We start from the raw sequence: 23,496 nt of genomic DNA, 5'->3' as shown, positions 1-23,496 counted from the left end.
CGAGGAAGCTTACAGTCATAAACAATTTATTCCGGTTTGAATGAATAAACGAAGGAGAGGGAGGCAGTGCAGTGCAAGGAGAGTCCTGGGGCTCCTGGCTCCTGTTCGACTCCCTGAGTGATCTTGCATAAGTCACTTCACCGTTGGTGCCTGGCTTCCCCAGTGTGGCCGGGGCTTTTTGCCATGCAAATTGATAGGCGATAGATTCCTAGACAACGCTACCGCATTTATTTATTAATTTATGCGCTGAAAACTCTGGCTGCAGTCTTCACTCTCCAAGGAGTAAGTGCAAATATATGTTTGGACTCAGCCTATTGTTGCAGGAGCATTAAAACCAAACCAAAACAACTGTAAAAGCGGTGTGGAAGTTTAATGAGCGCAGTCATTCCTGGTTCTCACTTTGCTCCTGTGCAGCTGCGGCCACAGGACGAGCACTAGGACGGGGCGGGGCGGCGCGGCGCGGCGGGACGGTGTTAAGCGCGTCCCTGTGGCATCGCAGAGGGCCGAGTACGGGCTGCGCTCCCCCGCCCCGCTCCGCTCCCGCTCCCTCTCCCAGCCGCACGCGTCCCGCCCGGCTCCTGTCCCCGCGGCTCCTCCGGCTCCGCGCCCGGGGAGGGCCGCCCCTGCCCGGCAGAGCGGGACCGCGCCGTGCGAGGAGGTACCCGTGGGAAGCGGGCACGTCCCGTCCCCGCATGGACGGTGCGGGCGCGTTTCTCCAGGGGCTGCTCGGGGCGGGCGGCCGCCAAGCCTGGCGCGCGGGCGGGCGGCCGCCGGGCTCTGGTTCCCCGGGGCGGCGTGAGGCGCTCCCCTCCGCTGGGGCAGCGCTGAGAACTCCTTTGCGAACAGTTTGGGGGTCCGGGGTGTTGCCCGCTGCTGACAGCAGGCCCTCGCCCCGGGACCGGGACCGGGACCCCCCCCGCCCGGCTGGGCCGCGCGTGTGTGTAAGGCACCGGCGCATGAATGACGGGGGCGGTGCCGCCCTCCGGCCCCGCCTCCCCGCGGAGCCAGCCTGTCCCTCTGCGGAGAGCTGCCGCCGCCCTCATTGGCTCGTCGGGGCCGGGACATTTGCATGCGGCTCGCCCATTCGCGGAGCCGCTTCCCCGGCCGCCCCGGCTGCGCCTCACCTGCGCCGCCGAGTTGCCCGCACTTGGCGCGCCGGCCGCCAGCATCCCGCCCCCGGCTCCGCTCGCTCCGCTCCGCTCCGCTCCGCGCCCCGCCCCGCCGCTCCGCCGGACCCGCGCCGCCCGGCCCTCCGGCCTCTCCTTCGCGCTCGCCTGCCTGCCTGGGAAGACCTGGCGTTGCCCTCCCCGGCTGCGCAGGGTTAATCGGCTTGAGCCCTCGGTCGCCCGGATCCGGTGGAAGGAGGATAACAATCCAGATCTCTGTGTGTGTGTGTGCGCGTGTGCGTGTGCCTAGCAGTTCTGCATTGCAACACTTGCTAGTGGAGAAGCAACAGACCCCCCCTGGAATTGGGATAAAAAAAATCAAAAATTTACCTGGGCTCTCTGGCTTATTTCTTCTTGTTTTGTTTTCAATAATCCCTCTCAGCAAAGTGAGAGACAGGGATCGCAGGCAGGGAAAAGTCCTCAAGGACCCCGTGATCCTGGAGGAACCTGACGAGTGCAAGCTCCAGGACCCTCGCGCTGACATGTGCGGCTTTCCTGCGCTCTCCTGGAGGCTCGGTACGGTCGCGGGGTTCCTGGCAAAGTAGATCCAGCCCTGGGAAACGGCGCGTCTTATTCTTCTGTGTGTGGTTCCTAACCTTCCCCCTTCCCTCCCCTTCCCTCCTAGCACTCGCTCTCTCGCACAGACACATACTGTCTCGTTGCATCTTGAACACACACGCACACCCGAGAGCCTCGGAAGCGACTCTCCTTTCTGCTAGCATGGGTCCCCTGGCATCATGAACCTTATCCTCTCTCCCTGGCTGGAATTCAGACTGCCCGTCTGTAGGTGTCCTGTGCCTTGACCATGCACCTGAGAATAGACCCCAGCATTTGCCCGGGACGCCGCCCCGCCTGGACCCTGTGGATGTGCTCCCTCTTTTGGGGATGTATCGTCAGCTCTGTGTGGAGTTCCTCTAACGTGGCTTCTTCTGCCTCCTCTTCCTCGTCTGTATCTCAGGCTCAGTATGAGCATCACTTCCACGGCAGCAAGCACCACTCTGTGCCTATCTCTATCTACCGCTCCCCTGTCTCCCTCCGAGGAGGACACGGTGGGTTCCCACTCTTGTTTCTTTCTAACCTTTTTGCAGAGCAGCTGGAGCAGCAGAGGGGGAACGGGGATGATGGCTGTGACGCCGGGGGAGGGGGGTCCTCCCAGCCCCTCGTATTTCTGCCGCTAGCTCCCCTTTCCCTCCTTTCCTCCCCTGCCCCCGCCCCGAGCAGAGCCCAGGGCTGAGGACGGGCCGTTTCCAGCGCCGGCTTCCCGGGCCGGCGTGGTCCAGCAGGGCGGAGGGCAGGGGCTGACGGGGCCGCGGCGGGCTCGGGCCGCTCCACGCCAGGCGGCAGCGCCGAACACCTCGGGGCAGGCGGCGGGGCACCCGCTCCCATCCCGCTGGAAGGGGCTGGACGTCCTTCGAGAGGGGATCGCTAACTCCGGGCGGAGTGGTAGCGGCTGGCATACGTGGTCCTTGCGGCAGCGCGTCTTCGCTGCCGGCCACCCTGGTCTTGCCGGGTGCCCCGCTGCGGGAGGGCCGCTCGGGGGAGGCGCCCGCCGCGGCTTCTCCCCTGCCCTGCCCGCCCGCCCGCCTGCTCGCCCGCCCGCCTGTTCGCCCGCCCGCCTGCTCGCCCGCCCGCCTGCTCGCTCGCTCGCTCGCAGCCTTCCTTGGGGAAGTTGTCGGGTGGCTCAGGGCGTACAAAGGAAAAGGCGAGGTCTGCTGGCCCCTGCTCCCGGCTCCCTGCTTGGTCCCTGGCGGTGGCTTCCCGGGAAACCCAGGGGCAGGAGATAACAGGGAGTCAGCTTCCACTCCGGCAGCAAGGGAGAAGGGCAAGAGGGGTGTCCGAGGGACGCCGGGGGAGAGGGGGAGGGAAGGAACGGCCGGCCGGCATCCTGCCCCTGAAATGCTGAGCAATGCTTGGCAGCTGGACCAGCGCTGCCTCTTGCCCAGCTCTCCTGAGTCTGCCCACCCTGAGGGGAGTTGGCCCAGGCCTGGCTGAAGCGGGGGCTCTCCTTCATCTCTACCTTCCCTTCTCCTCTCTCCTAGGTCCCTTGGCTTCTGCCTTCAGCACATCAGCCAGGAGAGGCAGGCAGGCCAGAGCCTGGCCCTTTCCCTGCAGGGCTGCAGGTCAGGGTCAGGTCTGGCCAAGGTGTGAATCCCACAGCAGCTCTGCTCTGCCACCTTTTAGGTAAAAGTGGTGATATACTGGAAAGGCGACTAAAGTCTCTACCTTTGTACCCAGCTCTGTCCTTCTCCTCCCAGCTTGCTTTTCCTTTAGCTATTCCTGTTGGAAACCCTTTGGGGCAGGGACTGGCTGATCCCTCATATCCCTCACTTTAGCATAATAGGGACTCTCTCACACGGTCCTTGAGTATTGCTGTAAATAACAGGGCTCCTGCTGCTAATGACCAATAGTCCATAACTGAGTTTCACATGGGTGGTGCTTAACAGATAGTCTCGATGTCTGACATGGCACTGGTTCCCTTCCTGTGTGGGCCCTGAATGTGTTTCTCTTGCTTTTTGGGGTGGATGTGAACTTTGGGGTAGAAGTGGGAGATTGACAGGCTGAGAGGATGCTGCCACTTGTGTCTGCAGAACTGGCTGTGCACCTCCAGCTCAACCCGTTTCGCCCAGCGCCATTTCGGTCCCAAATCCTCACCTCTGCAGCGCGGTGCTGTTCTGCAGCGCCCTGGGCTTCCCCCTCCCACACTGCCAGAGCACCGGCAGCCTGCCCTGCAGTGCTCCCAGCCACCTTCTTCCCATACCCTCCAACAGATCTGCCAAAGCACCTCCTGCTAGCGCAGCCCTGCTCTGTCGGTGCTCAGTTGTGACCCGCAGCATCTGCCTCCTGGCTTTATTCCTGAGCCCATTCCTTCTCCAATGTGCCTCGGCTCAGACCTGCAATACTGAGCTCCTTCTACAACTCTGCCAGTGCACCTAAAGCCTTAATTGGAGATCCGTTCATCGCTGTGCCATTTGAACTCTTGAGACTGCTCTGCTGGTCATCCGAGCGCTTATCCGTGACACTCCACGTTTCAATACCCCTGTAAACCTGACACAGCCCTGCCAGCACATCCTCCTAGCACCTGCTGCAGTCACGTCATGCGGCATTTCAACCAACTGTCCAGGGCTCTCCTTCCCTTCCTCTCTCCTTCCAAGAGGTCCTCTCCCTCATTTCTGACACTGGTGCTTCTTCTTCTGGTCCTGCATAGATGTCCTTCTGTAGCTGAGTGCTCCTATGATGGAAGGGGGTAGCAAAGTCTGGCTCATAGGTCACTTGTGAGGAAAGGAGAGAAGGATGTCGCAAAACATGATAGTGGTTAGCCTTGATGTAAAAGGCAGGCAGTAGTCTGTGGGAGAGTCCACAGTCTGTTTCCTGGTGAAGAAATGATAGTTCTTTTCTCCTCGGTGACTTTTCCATCTATCCTGAAAGCTAAGCAAAAGCTGTTATCAGCTTCAATGAGAGACAGGCATTTTTTCTGTGTCCTTATTGCAGTAAGGAATCAAGGGAAATGGAGAGCTCGGGGAGCTCAGGCTGGTATGTAAGCCAGCCTGAGATTTTTTTTCCCTTTCCTAATCACGCCATGTAGCAAAGCTGGCATGGAAACCCCCTTTGGCCATGAGTAAGGGCTGGGGGGGGGGGGCGGGGGAGAGAGAGGAAAAAGAGACCACAAAGACAGCTGGTCTTATAAACACACGCATGGTTTATTTTTGTGTTTTCTTTCACTGTTGCACGACAGAGGCCCTTGGAATTTGGATCCGTGACAGTGTTGAGGAGTCAGATCCCAGGGAGGCCGTGCACTCATGTGTTTCCTGGGATTTTGATTATTTTTTTTTGCTAAAGGGAAATAAAAAATTCATTCTGACTCCTGCCCTACTTGGTGGCTAAATTCATACTGGTTTCGGAAAGAATCAGGTCAGGATCCTGGCCACCCTGCTGCGTTGCCTCCCAGTCCCGCAGTGCTGACCACCAGGACTCAGTCTTGTACTTAAGCATATCTTCCTTTTTTCTTTTACATCCCAGTGGATTTCAATCTGTTTGAAGAAGCAGATTAGTGTCTAGCACAGAGGAAAAGTAAATGTCTTGCAAGCAGTGAACACTTGTTTGGAGTCTGTGCTTAGTGCTCCTTTAAAATCAGTGGAAAACCTTCTCGTGGCTTAACTTGAACAGGACTGAGCCCAGATCTGGCAGTCGTTACCTTGCTGGTGTTACGAGAGTTAATTCTGAAATCACTGAGCTGGTGCTTTCCGGTAGTTGAGCTGCAACCTGCAAATGTAAAACTTGGCACTGCGCATCTTCTCAAGGAGAAGGTCTTTGTAACAGGTTTATCTCCCTGTCAGGAGGGGAGTGAGCCTGTCCAGGCAGGGGACTTCAGCAAGTCAGAAGAAATCTTTTTTCCATGTGAGGACCTTCCTAGACTGGCAGAATCTTTCTCCCCAGACAATAGGAAGGGAAAGCCACGATTCCTCTTTGTTCCACTAAGGTCTTATGAAACAGAGGGAGGAAGAAAATCTAGCCGTGTAACAAAGTTGGGGCTGTGTTTATTGACGGTCCACATGTGCTGAATCCTCTTGCCTCCCCTTAGCTATTTAGCACCCTGCTGGGTCAGCTGCTTTACCAGAGCCTGCAGCAGTGGCTTCACAGCCCCTTTTTCCACATCCTCATCGCCTCAGCTGATGAATAATGCATGCCTCTGGTTGACAGATAAAATGAAGAGATTTGTGCATGTTTTGTCTTAGTGATGAATTAATTAATTTAGTTTCTTCTTTTCACCTCCAGCTGTTTTTTCTCTGGCCTTTCTTAATGGATGGGGAGCAGGGGTGCGCAGAGGCGGTGTGTGATGCCTGGTGCAGATTGCCCCAGCCTTCAGAGTACTGCTGTGCAGGGGCAGCTGTGGGAGCAGTGGTGGGTGTGGGGGCATTTTTCTTTTGGTTTTCACTTTGTGGGGACTGGGCTTGCTCAGGCTGTTGCACAAGTCACAGCAAAAAGTGAAGGCTTGTCGTGAGGACTGGCAGTGAGCAGTCACCAGACCTTGTAGGTGTAACTCTCAGGCCTTAGTAAATTCTTAGAAGTTCTGTCATTTGTTTGAAGCTTTTCCATCTCTTATGTCTTTTTTAAAATTAGCAAATGAGAATGAATGCTTGGACAAATCAAGAGAGTATTTCCATAAAAGAGGCAGGTATTCTGCAAACCAGTGTGAAAGCTTGCCACGCACAGCTATGACAGTGTACTCTCTTTATAGTACATATGCCCTACTCCTTGCTACTCCTCTAGTGTGACCTATTCCTCATCTCAAGTGTCTTTGTTACTGCAATCCTGTCTTTTCTATAAAATAGAAAACTAATTCCCAGTCCTTGGTACTTCCTGTTCCCCAGTACCAAGCAGGACCTTCCCTGTTCCTCCATCATCAGGACATTACTTTGAGCAAAGGTTGGTAGCTTTAACAAAAGGGAAAAAATCATGTATACAGAGCAGTCAGTGATCCAGTAAAATTAACTTCATTCAGAGCTGAAATTAGGGTTGTGGTTAAGTTCTGCAGAGGTGAAAAGCTAAAAATCTGTCTACTTTCTGTGGCTCACCTCTAGTCTCCTACCAACAATGAAGCCTAATTTTTTTGTGAAGACTAGTGATTCTGTATGCCTGAATGTTTACATTCCTTTCCTCAGAGACATTAACAATGACTAATATTTTTAAAGAAAGGTGAAGTCCGCTTAAATTGTCTCAAGCTGGTTATCCAGAAATCTAAGCATCCAAACTCACTAGTCACTTGTAGTCTTGTTTAAGTGATCATGGCTGAGCTTTGCCCCGCTGTGCTGAGTCTCTGTAGCTCTTCTGAGAAAGCACAGCGTTCGGTAGTTGAACACAGGAAAATTCTGGTATACGCAAAGGCTGTTGCCTCAAAACGAGGTTACTATTTGACTTACTCTTTGCATACTTTTAGATGAAAGTTTCTGATCAGATGCTTTGACTTTTCATTCTGTGCACGGTATTAACTGTTCCCAACTTGGAATAGTTTGTGTTGATCTGCAAAATTGAAGCTTAAGTCTGTTCACTGGGTACTTGATCCTGGGAGATCCCCGTGATCTTATGAGATCTGAAACATGAGAAACCTAATGCTATTGTTGAACCCTGTCATTCTGATTTAATATATGTCTCTGTGCTCTTTGAAACATTGCTCAGACCTGTACTGCTGAAGGCACAGTCTCTTAAGACGTGTTTAAAAAAAAGGCCTTCCGATAGCTACTTTGTGCTTGCTCAGTATCTTACAGCACATTTTGCAAAAGTGGGAATGCTAGTCCTGAGTCAGAATTAGATCAGGACTTTTTTTCTCCTTATATTTCCTTTGCAATTTAGACTGGAGAGAGGTTTCTTCTTCTCTTTATCATTTCTGCTTCTGGGTAATATAGCTCTGACTTGTCAGGCAACTGCCACATTCTACTGCAGAGGTGACTGCATTTCAAAGACAGATGAAGGATCCTGCTGTATGCTTTGTATAGGCATTGAAGTTGTAAAGAATATTGGGTTATGTGACACAAGCTACGCAGTCAGAATGCTGCAGAATGAGATCAGTACTTTTTATAATATTTCTACATTTAAAAAATGGAAGAAATTCTTCTTAAAGATGCTGGCCAGTTTTCCTGTGCTGTTGGAAGCTCCAAATTCCTTACACAGGTCTCACTAGAAGCAGGAAAAAGTACCAAGGACATCTAAGATGCGAATACTGATAAGAACAGGATAGTCTCCAGCTGGCGGTGGGGAAGTTCCATGGTTTGCCATACAGAAGGTAACTGAATAACGAGTTGGAACTTCTAAGTGCAAGGAACAGAAGTTTTTTTCTGGGAAGTACACAGGATGACCATTCTTCCATTTTCTCCATTTCCATGTGCTATGCCTTAAGAAGACCAGCTCTCTGTGTAGTTGCCCACAATGACAGTCCTATGCTGGTTGGCAGACATTATTTTGTTTTTGCATTTCTGTTGTTCTGGTGGGCTTTGATGACTAAGAAAGGTCGCTTGTACTAGAGAAAAAAAGGTGGTTTTCATGTCTGTGTAACCTCTGCACACAAGATGACATGCTGTTGACCAGTGGCTCTGATTTGTTGTATGACCTTGGTGAAACATTACCTTTCTTTCTGACTTGTTTTCTTCATCTGCAAAATGAAAAGAAAACCATTTATCTCCGGGGTGAGATGAGCAGTGCTGGTGCACCTGTGTGCTTTGAGACCCCTGGCAGGGAACCGCAGAAGTGTATGAAATCCTAATAGTCCTCTTGGGCTTTAGACGTCAGAGCAACTTAAAAGAGCAGCCTGCTTTGATCTGTCCTTGAAGGACAAGCAAGACACCTTCATATTCTGGACATAGATCCCAGTAGCATTTTCCCTCATGGCTTAAAGCCTGGACAGGCTCTTGTGCCAAGTGCCAGCATTGGTGTTTCCAAAGGAGCAGGAGAGCATTTTGGCCGGAGTGCTGGTTGTGCTGTATTCCAGGCAGCTGCTGGAGCCAGGGGCCTGCGATTCACCACGGCTCCCTGGCCACTCTCACAGATTACCTCTTGCACTCTGTGTGTGTGTGTTGTTTTTGCACATTAAAACATAACTACTTATACCCCTGAGTGACTTTCCCCCAAACTATGAATTTTAAGTACTTCCGACACTGTCTTTTAGAATTTGAATATAATTATACGCTTTGGGTGTAAATTGTGGTTTTTGCTACATAAGAAACTAATGGAAATGATCTGCCTGTTCCTGTAGTTTACAGATTATATGCTTTAGATCTGGGGATGTATATTTAGGCTGCTTTTCTGTATGGTGTATTAAAATGAAAATGAAGTTGGTGTGAGCTATAGTGGTTACTAAGCATGAATAGCAGGCTGATAAAGGACATTACCAAATTGATACAGTGCTAGGGTTTATTTTATCATCTCTTAGTTTTGCACCTTTCATCTCTTTGCATTCTTGATGATGGAGAACAGGAGAGTGGAAAGTATTTCACAGTCTATACAGGGCCTTGTGTCTGCAGAAGCTCAAGAAGAAGACCCTTTGTCTATTCTGTGAATACCACATGGTAAAGAATCAGGGAAGACTTTGTTTTCTAGTGGGCTCAGGAGAAGAGTACCATCAGGCTGACTCGCCAGTTTAGTCAACAGGCCAGGCTTCATTTAATAACTGCAGAGTAAATCTGTCTCCATGCTATCCTTGGAACATGGTTTTGAATTTAGAACAAATTCAGCATACCTACATTAAGCAGATCAAATTATTGGAAGGGAGAAGGAGGTGAAGGTTGGGTTTTTTTCCAACAGTTTGATCTTTAACATCATGCTGGATGACATCAACTGATTGTCTGGACGTGTCTGGTGAACCCTTTGGTTCCTTGCTCATCTGCTGCGTTGCCCAGTGAGGGTTTTCATGACTCCCTGTCGCAGCTGGATCCTGCAGTTACAGCAGCCTGCTGCTCCTGCTCCAGCTGGTTTGCTTAATGACCCCAACCAGTGGAGACGTTACAGGGATGATGTCTGGAAATGCTTCTATCTAGCTGGTTCTGCAGGTTTGCTGTTTCAGCTACCAGATATTTCAGTGCACAAATGTCCTCCACCGCTGGTGAAGGCTTCAAACCATAGCATGAGGGCAAAGCAGCAGAGTACGGAAATTTCTCAAATAGCATCAAGAAGGCAGTTACAGGGTTGTTAAGAGAGAGAACACACAGTAGACATCTGTGTATCAAGCACACTGGTCATTAACAGTGTTTCTCCTTATCTCATCTACAGAGCATACATAAACATGGCTTTAGAGAAGCCAAATCTACCAGTGGTTTATTAAAATCGAAAACTTTTGGCACTGCTCATTTTGTCAAGCAGGAAAACTGGCTTCTTAAGCACGTACGTGTGCTAGCAAATGTTGCAAGATGGTTTGAGATCTGCCTGCCTTCTGCAGGGCAAGTGAATGTGTTTGACTAAAAGAAGAATTAACCTGAAATTATTGAGGAAATGCAAGTGTTTTCAAAGAACATAATAAAGTAAAAAGGCCTGATTCATTTTGATTCAGTTATTACACTGCCTGGACTATACACAGAAAATGGGCTCTGCCAAGGTCTCCACTTGGCTGTCTGTTCTGGAAAGATTCTCACTGTCTGGTTGAACACTCAGGAATCCGTGTGTTTATTGGATCAAAACCTCTGAGCTTCTTGTACTTCATCTTTTGTAACTTCCCTGAGTTACAGTGATCATCTAAGACGGTTTCACTCCAAAGAACATTGGAGCTTGTAGTTATATAGACACATTTTCTCACCTACAAGCACTGTGGGCATTTTAGTGGTATCTGGTGAAAGTGAAAACAGTAGGTTAAAACCTGACATTTTCCTCTTTCCTTTGTTTGTTCTTCTTGATTTACTTGTCTAATGATAGCCCATCTTAGCTTGTGTCACATTCTGATCATGCTACTGATAATTATGATGTCCTGGGCTTTCACAGAAGAGTTTGTCATTCACTGATGTCCACTGAGTACAGTGTTTAGGAATGCTGGTGGCCTGGACGGGACCTAGAGAAGTCTTAAGTTTATCTAGTCATCTGCTTCCATAAACTCTCTGTAGGATTGCAGGAGGAACCCCTGCTCCACAGTATCATCTTTTTTTTGCAGTTAAGTATGCTGAAGGTATTCCAAGTTTCCCTGATCTTGCTCCTCTGTCTGCAGTCCAGCATATTTCCATCAGTGTAGGTCTGCAAGATACTAATGGCTCTGAATGCCTTTTCACTTTTTGTTATCTCACCACTGAGTCTGCTCTCCTTCCTGTGCCCTCATGCATTCAGAGGCAGTTCATTAGAGGCAAGGAAAAGGCAAAGAAATTAATTTTCCTTGAGAAATGTTTTCAGCACCTTATACAGGCTTGAAGAAGAGAAACAGAGCAGAGAATTCTTACTATCTTACTTTAAAACTTTTTTTTTTTCCCTATGGAGAATCTGGAGAAAAAATGTCCGTGTGCTGCAAGCATCTCTTTACCTGGTGACTTTTCTGACGCTATGAGCATGCCAGGCTTGCAGTACCCTGGAACAGAGTAAGGTGATGGGGGTGCCTGTCCTCCAGAATTGATGTGTATTGGCCTAGGAAAAAAGGAATATGTCTTGTAACTGAAGATCAGAGCGGCAAATTCTGCTCAGATGAATGCCAGTGGTGTATATCTAAGCTTATTTCATTTCAGGTAATTGTTATTCCAGACAGGTTGGTTTCTACTTAACAAGCCATAGAGTCAGGCTACTTTTCCTTGCCCAGTCATTAGGAAAATACACACTGGCAAAATAGGCAGCTTCCACTACTGGACTAATTAATACTTGACTGCTTATTTACAGAAATGGTGAAAAACTGAGCCTTTTGTGCATTCCTTGGGGAGAACTTTTGTCAGTGACACCATATCCTACTTTGCAATGGGCAGTGCTGAAGCGGTTTTTCCTCAGCAGCAGCATGGAGCAGAACTGAGGACAAGAACCCCCAAACTTTTTCCCTAGCTCTTCCATTGGCTTACCTTGACATACTGGATGGTGAATTTTAGGGGCATATCATACATTGCCAGGTGTTTCAGTTTCCCTATGCTGTAGTGAAGAAATGTGATGAGTATTTAAAATCTCTTTAGATCCCGACATAACGTATCTGAAAGGAAAAGTACTATACTGTTATTGTTCTTTCCCAACATACCGGAAAGATATTTTTGAACTTCAGCCATAATATTTGGTCCTTTGAATTTGGGGACCATCACAGTACTATGGCTCCTGGAACTGTCTTTGGATGAAGTCCTGGGAATTCATCCCTGCAATGCCCTGAGAAGGATTGGTGCCTTTTTATGCAGCTAGTTCTGCAAAGAAATATTGATCCTCGTTGCAAAAATAGTGTCAGAAAAATGGGGAATGCCTGAGCTGCATGGTTAAATACAGTGTTTTGTTTTAGTAATTTCTTTCTGAGAGTGAGTGATTCTGCTGCTGGTGATGGTTTCATTTACTGCTTCAAGGAGCATTACGGGCATGCATTTCTCTTCACTGGTTCCAGAAATCTGGGGGGATTTTTTACACCAGTGACCCAAAGAGCTGACCACATCACCTCAGCCTCTACTTTCAGTGTCCCTGTTCACTGTCTTCTGCTGCTGTCACAAGTTAGATCTTGTCTGCAACTGTTCAATCAATTCATTTTACCAAAAATTGTGAACAAAATTATCAAGGTGATTTCAGCTAGCAAGGGAAAGAAGAGGGGAGGGAGAGAGGAGAAAGAAGATTGAAATTAAGCTGAAGTGTAAGTCAGTCAAGGGTACAATTCCCATTCTTTCTTTCTCTTTGATCAGAAGTAAGGGAGGCAAGGTTTATCAGAAGAACCATTAAAGATCCAAGTAGTTCTCAACAAAAGACACGGACAATTTGAAGCTGGAGGAAAAAATACACTAAAGAAACAGGAAAGGAAGGAGCAGTATCAGAGCTCAGCAGCAGGACTGCCCTGTTGGCTCCTCTTCGTCTGAGCTGAGGAGGTTCAGGTGCTCTGCAGAAGGCTGTAGGATCTGCAACTTGCCCACCAGAGCCCCATGCTGCTGATGTTCAATTTACAGTGGTCTTTTAGCCACACTTTTTTGTCCTTGGATCTAGACTTCAAAGTATTCCGTATGTTTTTACAAATCCAATTACTGTCATGACTGATTGAAACACCTATTTAGCTTTTTTTCTTTCTTTTTAATTTTTTTTTACCATTGTCTGTGTTCTTGGGAGTCTTACTGCCAGTATCTAGAACGAGATATTAATACATTTAGCTTATTGCCTACCAGTCTAAAGAGTCAAGGCACTTCTAAAAAAAATTATTTTCTATGGAGGGAGAAAGGGTGGATTCTGCTGCTGCTCAGCATGGGAAGAGCTCTGCAATGCTTTATTTGTATTACAAAGAAGGTCACTGGGACAGGCCTAGGTAAAGGCTGGGCTGTACTGCAGTCTGCAGTGGTGCCTCAGGGTGTGTGCTTGCCCTGCCTGTGCTCCCCTGTCACACAACAGGAGACAAAGAGGAGCAGTTTGTTCAGATGCAGTGTCTGAAGAGTAGGCATTTTTGCCAAGGCACCCCTGCGTGTGTACGTAGGGATATGTGTAGTATTTCTCCTCAGGGAAGCTTGCTTCTCTTCAGAAGCAGTATCTGTTTTTTACATTTCTGCTGAGATTTAGGATTATGCGTAATTCATGTCCATAGGGAAGCTGAGTTCAGATTCAAGAAGGGGCTCGGGATTGTGTGTAGAGACTGTTTCCCTCTGAATACTGAGTAAAGACAAAGCAGTCATATCTACAGGAGCTCTTTGTTTTTTCTTTTATCCCATTTCACAGCATGAGTGACCATCCTACAGCAACCCTTTTCTATAACTTTTTTGGGTTCCTGGATTCAAGGGCACCTTCTAGAGAGGCTGATTCAGTCCCTGGCCTTCATGTAGCCGAACTCGACCGTGTTTACAGAAGTCCTAGTTAGTCGAGGAGTTTAAAATATGGCAAGAGTCCCTGATGTGATATGACAATGCAATGTCATCATTTTATGGTGTAGTGCTAAAGTTTTCTAATTATTTATAAAATAAATGATTTCTAAATAAAATAATTATAAAATTAAATAAATATTATTACTTATATGATCCTCAAAAACCAAAAAATGCAGTGGATGGCTCTTGTAAAACATGAGATTTCTGTTATCTTTGCTGCTTACATCATCCTTGCTCTGTATGAATCACAGAAAAACAGTGCAGTCTTTCCAAAAGAATTTGTGGGAAGGTTTTAGGATCCTGCCATGCACACCTAGGCTCTATAAATTTATGGACAAGACTGTACTGTTAGAAAATCATTTGGAGTCTTATAGTCTACAGTCTTGTAGGCTACAGTCTTACAGTAGCAAAGATCAGGAACTAAAAAAGATTTTTGGTTCAAATTACAGTTGAGTCATGGATTCTGTCTGTAAATCTCTGAGGACAAGGCTTGGAAAATGTATGAGTGAATGTAGAAATTCACCGATAAAGAAATCCTGCGTTACAGTTGAGGTAAGCAAGGGACTAAACTGTCCCAGAATGCTGAGCTGCAGATAAACTCACAGTACAATCAATGATATGTCAGCACCAATTTCGGTTAGATGTTGATACACGATTAGAAGAGACATATCCAACCTGAAGGAAGAAATTAATCACAGAAGATGATAAGAATTTCCATACACATTGGTCCATCTGGTCTGGTATTCTGTCTCTGGCCGTGGCCAGTGCCAGATGCTACAGATGGACACAAATAAACTCTTTGATATATTTAATTGTATATCCCAAGGGAGAGTTATGGGTTTTTTTCCTTGGCCTCACAAATAGTGATCACCTTATGCTGTAAAGAACTGAAAAGGAGACTCATTGCAGTTTTATCCTAGTTATAATAACTTCACATGCCATTCTTTATTAATAGGTCTGTTTCTTATGCTAACTTTTTGCTTAGCTTTCTTACATTGCTATCTCAAAGCAGTTTGTGTAGCTTCTTAGAGCATCACAGCACTGATAGAGGGCAAGCAACCAGGTTTTGTATTTCTTGTTCTAAGATGAGAAAATGGGACACGGAGAGGGAAAGCAGTTTGCTGACTCAGAAACTGTCGCCACACTTAAACAGCCCAAGTTCTGCTGAAGTCCCTGGGTTTACTGCTTTCTGTCACTTCACTCCAGGCCATCAGGGTGCCTAATTAATAGGCTTTGGGGGTTAATAAAGTTTAGGCTATCTGAATGCAGCTGTGCACAAAGTCAAACCTGACAGTACAACCTGGCACTGGTGACATCCGGTCCACTGCATCTTTCACATTGGTTTTACTTCGTGGCATGGCTGTGTTTCTGTCTAGGATTTCCTTGCAGAAATATGTGCACAGGGGAAGGAGGCACTTGCATAGTTTGTCTGACACTACCAAGAAGTGTTGACTGTCATACTAAATCCATTCATGTACTTTGAGTCTAATGTGTCTTAAATACTTAGGTTTTACCGTTTGTGGGAAGGTTGTTGGTATGGTGCATGTGCATTGGGTCTTCTGGATTATTTAGCTCACTGCACATACATTATAGCATTGACCTGTGCATAAGCACTGGAAAACCGGATGTCCAGAAATGCCAGACATGTGTACGCAACCCTCCAGCTTCCTCAGACAGAATTTCCAGGTGGAAGAATAAGACATATTTGGGGAAGTATGTGCATATGGCAGCCATACCTCTTTCTCTTCCTAATAGTAACCTGCATGAGGGACTTCTAAGGACTGGAAATACGATATATATGTGTGAGAGAGAGACTACACATTGCTTTGCAGAAAAGGTGGATTTGTGTGCATTTGTGTGTAGTAAAAGCCACCTCAGCCATGCTAAATGCTGCCAGAAATGTTTTGTCTTCTGCCACCAAACTGCATAGGCATTAAGCCCGTTGTGTCCACTTTTAAACAGCAACTGCCATGTACTCACAGTGTTTCAGTTACAGTCTATGGTGCATAGAAGTAAGTCCTTTCTATTCAGTGTTTTCATCTAAACTAATGTAAACCTCCCAAAGAGCAGCTTTCAGATGAAAATATCCCACAGGGAAAGAGGCAGAGTGGTCTAAGCAAGGACTATGGAAGCAACAACTTCTGCATATGGGTCCTGTTTTGACTCTGCCTTCTGCTATAGCTCTAGACAAATCAGAGCTTCGCCTCTGCATGCAAACTCCCAGGTGGTAATGGGGCATTGAAATAATTGCTTATTTCCTAGAGGCTTGGGAGGCATAACCAGCCTGATCTTACTTTTGCCATTACAAACCAGACGTCAAGACAGAGTCTGTTGTGCTGGCACCGCGCTCCCAGCTGGCTAGAGGTCACGTCAGTTCCCTTGCTGGCACAGTCTATACCTGCAGGTCCCAGTTTCAGCCTTGGCTGTGGCAGTGTCCAGAGCATTCATGTACGTTGTGCCAACCCCAGATGAAAATCTTTATTGATCTGTTGATTTGCCTAGCAGTTGGCAGACTCAGCAGCAGAAAAGGGATGCCAGGGAACTTATGGCCTGGGCAGAAAGGACTTGCCTCTGTTGCAACCTATGATGTGAGTAGAGTAGGGTACAGAGAATGAAGAGCTTTCCCATCTAGTTTTTTCAAGATTTCTTTTTTTCCATCTATGATATGGGACAAAACCCCAAAATGTTGAAAATGTTGAGCTAGCTATTCCAAGGAATTCAGAGAGGGTCGGTACAAGTATCTTCTTTCAACAGCTACTGCTCAAGGGAGATAGATCATATCTTTATGTGAAACATCCACGCATCTGATGCAAAATAACAATAATATAACCCATTCTCTGTGCGCAAACACACCCATTGTATACACTTGCTTAGAACTTAACACCATATATAGGAACTTAAACAGAAAACCATTAAGCTTTTATAGGAAAAAATAACATCATTAAAAGATGTTTTCCCAAACCTCATTCCTTCCCTAAAATGCCTGTAGCCCTCAGACTACTTCTGCAGCAACCTTGCCAAATTCATCACCAGAAACAAAATTCATTTAATGAAACCAAGCCACAGATGGCCGGGTTTCTATAATCACCATAGTAAAGGTCACTCACAATAAAACTATCCAAAGCCTTGGATTTAACACATGTGGTTCAGAACATGGACCAATGCTGCAAAGTTATCCAGTTCCTTCATGGAACTGAAGCTGGTGAGACCAGAAACCTGCCATGTACCATGGTGAACTCACACGGACACTCAGTAAATAGAAACATGCAGTTAAAGGTGGGAGAACATTTTTCACAAATAACCACTCTAACCTATCAGCCCTGATCCTCAAGGGAGTGCTTCAAAACAGTTTCAAAGGAAGATCTTAGAAACTAAAATTTGTAACTGTTAGACTCTAAAAATCAAGGGCTCGATATAGCAATATTGATTTATAGTATGTTGTATTTCTTGTTACATCCTGCTGCCTGTGAACTCCTTCACGTCCTATAGGCAATAATTAGTTCTGTCTCTGTCCCACTGAGGGAGAGAGCATATTACTATTGCTAGTACTACTCCCCACAGATCTACAGGTAGCAGTAACCTGTTCCCTCAAATTAACTAATATATTAGATAACAGTATTAAATTCAGAGCTATTAGTCTAAACCTGCATGTAGCTTTGAAAGCTGCTGTTACACTTTTAGATCTGACTAGGGTTTATGCTCTTTATGTTTTGCATTTTATCCTTCTATACCGGTTGGTCTAATAAAGGCAAATCTTGCTCATTTATATCTTTTGATCATCATGGGTATGACAAACATCATTACAGGAGTTTCAATCTTTGAAGTTTTTAAACTTCATTAAGTATTTATTTATTGAGCTTTCCAAACAAAACATGTTTTTAATGCAACTTGAAGCCTTATTGTTAAATGCCTAAACTTGTTTAAAACCAAATATAGAACAATTCCTATAAATAGTTTACTTCTGATGAATTACCCTTCAGTGGAAATTTCTCAACCAATGCTACTCATAAAAAGATTTGGACACAAATGCAAACAAAAATTCACATCTATGCTATTAGAACCATTCTGAAAGCCAGGGTTACATGAGCATTAATCCATTTAGAAGGCTCCCAAAATAGTTGCTGTTATTTCTCCCTTACTTGATACAGTGTGGCTTGAACAGCAGGAGGAATGAGAAATATTTCTCAATCTTAGCTGTAGGTGACTGGGGCTCTGGAAGCAAATATTCTAAACCATGCTATCTTCCCAAGTTTTTAGCCTTAAAACTGGATGTTTGTTGTATTATGACTCTGTAGCTGGGATTTTAATTGAAGAGGAATTTTTAAATTGAAATTGGTATCAGTAGGATTCTGAGAAAAAAGCATTCAGAAATGATGGAGCAGTGCCATACATCAGTAATAAGGTTATGGTATTCTTTTAACCGCCACTGTGGAACGAACCCAGTCCTGTAGGTTCTTCCAAACCAGGCTGTGGTTGTGGACTTCCTAAAGTATCGTTGATTCTGTTATGAAAATATTTCGTTGTGAACTTCTGCACTAATTCTGCACCAAGAAATTCCAGTCTGTAACCTGCTACTGGAGCAAGCCTGAACCGTGGCTCAATCCCACTTTCACTGCTAGCTGCCATACCATGTTTTTTTGGTGTTTATAGCTAGATTAATTTAAAGCCCAAACAATTCACCGTTTAGGCAATACATTGTTTAGGATAAACAATAGGATATGTTAATGCAATACATTACAATACCTTGTTCAGGCACATATAATACAGTCACGTTTGCATAAATGAATAATCCTTGCATGTCTCTACACATTATGGATTTGCATACCTAGATTTTAAAAAATTGTTTCTCAGTGGCAGTTATCAAATGGAATATATAATTTTGATGAGATCACAGACATGTGGGACAATATTTAGTCTTCATTTTTTAAGATTTCTGCCTATGTCTTTCTTACCAAACTGTTTCTTGCTAACATCATTGATACATAGCTGTGTGTTTGTGAATCTGGAGGAGAGCAGGGTCTGAGAATCTCTTTCTGGATCTTCCATTTTCTTATTGTATAATCTTAGCCAAATTACACAAACTACTTTCTGCAGTTTCCTCCTATGCGTGGGAATTATGATAGTGGCCTAGCTTTGTAAAGCATTTTGAGATACACAATAGTTTTTGATTATGTAAAAGTCAAGTATTATTGTAAGTGTACACATAGAAAGAATGATGTATGTCTGCATATACACATTACACTTAGAATGGAGTCCTTGATTTTACCCTTAATTTACCTGTCCTAAAATAATGTATACCAGAAGCTTAATCCTTTGCATTGTGTGGTTATTGGACCAGGTATTTGGGGATATTTTTAAAGTGGGTATTCATTTACACCATGATCTTATCTGATTCCTCATTTAATCTGTATTGAGCTGCCTAGATGTTATTCATATTCCCCTACCACTAGCAAGTCAAGGTCTTGGGGAAACAGACTTGATGCATTCTGTTTATCCCTGATAGTTCATCATCTAAGATAAGCCAGGGTTGTCTGCAAACTGCAATCTCATCAGGCAGGGTCAGATAGCATCTCACTTGACTTTTTTGGTTATTCCATTAACATGACTGTCCTAGAGATTTGGGCTGCTCAGTTTTACCATGCTGGCAAGAACAAATGATTAACCAGGGATTGAGGTTTAGTCATCATTGGGTGCATTAAACATGACAACCCTTTTAGTTGTTACACTGAACCTCTATAACACTGTGCTCCCAGCGAGCATTTAAACAAGAGGGAGAGGAAGGATCAGAGTGCAGTGGCTTTTGAGACAGCTGTGCACCATTACATTACACTTTACAAAGGTCTCAATTCATGTCTCAAGAAAGGTTTTGTTTTCTCCCTTTTTTTGTTGTTGTTGATTTCCCATACAGGTATTCACTAGCACTGGGATTTTAGAGGTGAAAGGCAAGTAGGATCCCTAATTCCTATTCATCTGGTTTACTTCCTACAGCTGAAATAACTCTGGGGAGAGACCCAAGCAGTTACCAGTGATGTGTGCATGCAGCAGCAGTGGTTGTATGCAGGTGGTCAGGACCACTTAGCATTCGGTGTCTCTTCCTGCAAAGCGTGCCCCAGTAAAGCAGTCCATTCAGAGTGTCCTTAAGCTGTGTAGTTCATAATTTTCACATGAAATTGTGGGCATGGGAATAGATAGCCCCCTAAAAACACTGGTTGGTAGGTTTGTAGGTAGGTAGGCTGTGGAAAATTCAGTCTCTGTTGTGTCCATGTTGAAAGGGAATGAATGCCAGCCTCATTTCAGTGATTGCATTTGCAGAGAAGAGAGGAGAGGGAGAAAGTGCAGCAAGGAGTGGGTTAACTGCCTGCCTTTCTAAAGAGCTGGGCTGGAAAATATTTTTCAACTTACCCTTTCAATATAGAGGTTTCGATGCTTTTTCTGTTTCACAGGGTTCAAAATAGATTTCTTTTTCATGTTCTAAGGGGTTTTACTACAGTTATAACCATTTTGATAACAGTTCCAGTAAAATTTTTGATAAAAGAATTAGCATTTAAAATGTTGTAAAACCAAAAAAATGTTGAAAAGTAAAATATTGCTGTTTTTAAAAGACCATTTTTCAATTTAAGAAGTCTTTAGTGTGAAAACATTAAAGCAACCATATTATCTAAGAAAATCTGCATCAGAACTGCATCTGCTAAAGGAAGCAGAGTCTGGGAGGGAGGAGGGACAGGATGGTCCTTCAGATCTAACTGTGAGGAACCTCCCTTGGATGGGAAAAGTGCTTATCCTAGAGAAGCACTTCTCTAGGTGATGGTCAGTAGCATTTACAGGCATGACAGGAACAAGTAGGCATTAAGTGGATTGAGTTGAATCTCCTTGTGTTTATTCCTGACATGTAGTACAGAAGCGTTTTAATCCTTTGTCCAGCATGTCTGCTTATTAAACTTCCCCAACCCAGCAGAAATCCCCAAAGGCTGTTGACTGCAATCCACTCTGGTTTTAGAAATAACCACATCCATGCCAGAGATTTTCAGGGGAGTCCAATCCTTTGGATTTTTTCTCTTGCTGTATAACACAGCTGAAAATTTCCAAAGTTTCTCCAGTCTGGTTTGTAAGTGTCTACTAGTGCTGGGGAGAGAGTATGAGGCCAAATACTGCATCTAATGGACCAAATTTGGAAAGCTGCACTCCACAGTGGAGGGCAATGCATAGGTCCTGCTTATGCTGTAGGTTTTTTTGGGATCTGAGGAGGAGAGCGCTGCTGCTGTTCTTCAGGCTGCAAACCCCAGCCTTTCAGAGCATGGAAACTGTCTTTTTAACTGTCTCCAGCAGTTAGGAGAGAGAGTGCTGTGCAAAAGGTTGCATAAGGTACATCCACAGATACCCAGCACTGCCTATTTCTCAGCTGTTATATGTGTAAATACCATAGGATTTTCCTCATCATCTAACAGCCAGGAAAAGTACCACTTGATTGTGGTTTCCTCTAAATGTGATTTTTGGACACTTCTGTCTGAGCAAGGAGCTATGGATTGGCCTCACAGAGGATGACGTTGATAAAATAGTTAATGAAGAAAAGTTCTGCTGTTTCCCAAGGTTAAAGAATGTGTTCACTATCTGGTACAACGTGCACAAGAAAAAGTGAGACTGCACATTAGATACTGCCCAAATATGCTGAAAGTTCACATACAACAGGAGAGTACTGGTTCTGATCCTAGTTCTGTTCTGATATCTTTAACAGCAGTCTTCCAGGTTTGCATTGATATCAGTTATACCAGAATGTGGACCATTTTACTTGTAAATAAAAAAATACAGGTAGATAATTGATTTTTAGAAGCTTAGGCTATTATTTTTATTTCTTCTTCTGGCATGGGACTTTTTGCCTGACACAGGAGTGTGGCAGCAGAGCAAGGCGTATTCTGGGGCAGAAGGTGGGTGTTTGGGAGGAGGAGGGTGATCAGCAGGGGCAGATGAGTGCCGCAGTGCCTCTCTGACTCAGCCAGCCTCATTTTAGCAAGTCTGTGTCTTGTTAGGGAAGTCGTACATTCATTAGGCTGGAGATCTGAACAGATGAGGTGAAAGCCCCTTCCCCTTTTACTTCATGTTGACTCTGGTGTTAATATTTTAAGATACACAGGATAACTTCTCAGTAGGTATCAATATATTGGGTCATTCTACTCAGTGACCATAGCAGAGCTATGCCAGCTTATACCCAGTGGGGATCTGACACCATCTCTCTGGTTTTTTATCTGTTTCAGGTGTCTTAAAAAAAAAAAAAAGAGAGAGAGTAACAGATTGCATGTGATCTAATTTCTTCCCTGGTCTATCCGGTGTGTCAGCCTTTCTGTGACAGAATCCAAGGGAAGCTGTGATTTGGAAAAATAATACATTCAGTACATTGTCATGCTACACCAAAACTCCAAGCAGTTTGTCCCTCCCCCCAAATCTTAATATGAAATCTTATTTTGTAACTTGAAAGAGGACAAGATCAAAGGACAGGTATCATGTTCCTTGCAGACCTGAAGAAATATTGCATTTATGGATGAACTTTCAATGGAGCAGGGGATCTAGAATCATTAAACATCAATATTAAGTACACTAAATCTGACAAATTCTACTTTTAACCTGGTGATGTTTCCTTATCCCTCTGGTGTAGGACCAAGAAGATGGTTCAGCATGGTATTGGGGAGGCTGTGCCACACAGGGGCCATTGACAAGGCAGCGTGACAGGTCTTTCACTGCTAGTAAGAAACCTGTTCTTTCAAGGCTTATCCCTAGAAACGGGGACGAGACCCCGAAGGTGCAGAAGCACATCTTCCCAAAACTGCTCTACTAGAGCAGATTGTAGTTTGCAGTATTCTTGTGGCTATAATGGTTAGTGTGTAAATCAAGCAAGGTTAGTAAATCAGCTGATAAAACTGGACTATAACAGACTAATTCTTTAACCTAAGAAAGATTTTGTGTCTGAAATCTTGGCTGTTTATTCCAACTACATCAGTTGCTCCACTAGACTACATCAATTCCCTCTTACAGCAGAGTTTGCTGTCCTTTCGCCACAGGGTGTGACACTGGCTACTGTCATAGGTATATAGTGGACTACATGGACCTAGTTTTCATCCAAAATGGCAGTTTCAGCATTTCAGCACTGAGCTCACTCTTCTTGGGCCTAGGGGGCAGGTTGTTACTTGTGGAGATATTGTTGGTATTAGACATGCAACTGGGAATCCTCATCACTCATTGTCACTGACATTGTCTAGCGTTAATCCTCATTTCTGGCTATGTCCCAATTCTGTTATTTTTATCCTGACTCTTTAAATTCTTCCTGCAGGCTTAATTGGATACTGACTTTTTGTTCATGTCTTGGCCTGCACTCTTTCATCATGCTTTTGTGAACTGCTCATCAGCTTTCAGGGTCCACAGCAGAGGCAGTCACACCTCAGGGCAAAGCAGGGAGAGCAGAATTAGACCACCACTGAATGCTTTTCATGCTTCTACTAAGTAGTATGGTTTGGGCTCAGGGCTAATAGCAAAGCAAGGTGGTATAACTGAACAAGCAAAGGCTTTCTAAAGATAGTGCCCTATTCACCCTGCCATTCAAGGAACAGAGCAGGATTGCTGTAAGGTTGGGAATTAGTGAGCAAGTTCTCTTTTAGTCCTCCAGGTAGCTGATAAAACTGGCACACGTGCGGGAAAGCTTTTAGGGAGGTGTCAAGTGTGGGAATGCAGTCTGCTGGATAATATGCGGCACTTGGGCTTTGGGATTAGAAGATACCACTGCCAATTTCTTAATGCAGTAGCTAAAACTCTCAGGTTTAAAGGATTAATACCATTTATTTGCTTCGTTGCCTCCCGCCCCCAAACCTGCACCCCCC

General features: G+C 45.4%; 1 protein-coding gene across 37 annotated transcripts in view; it reads left to right on the top strand.

Moving 5' to 3' along the window:
- Positions 1 to 23,496, top strand: part of NRXN3 (neurexin 3) — a 1,027,863-nt gene that overhangs the window by 648,776 nt on the left and 355,591 nt on the right. For 4 of the 37 annotated variants that reach the window (XM_069783761.1, XM_069783760.1, XM_069783758.1 and 1 more), the window contains exon 1: positions 1,726 to 2,215. The exons of 32 other annotated variants lie outside the window; for them this stretch is intronic. In XM_069783761.1, coding sequence (XP_069639862.1) covers positions 1,972 to 2,215 — 244 coding nt within the window. In that variant the 5' untranslated portion in view covers positions 1,726 to 1,971. Of the gene's footprint in view, positions 1 to 1,725; positions 2,216 to 23,496 lie in introns of those variants that run through there. One more of the 37 variants, XM_069783756.1, reaches the window with a different exon arrangement.

This window comes from Haliaeetus albicilla, chromosome 5 (genome assembly GCF_947461875.1).
Source record: "Haliaeetus albicilla chromosome 5, bHalAlb1.1, whole genome shotgun sequence".
Classification (NCBI taxonomy): Eukaryota; Metazoa; Chordata; class Aves; order Accipitriformes; family Accipitridae; genus Haliaeetus; species Haliaeetus albicilla.
The sequence above is the reverse complement of the archived record's forward strand: the minus strand, read 5'-3'. Positions and strand labels throughout refer to the sequence as shown.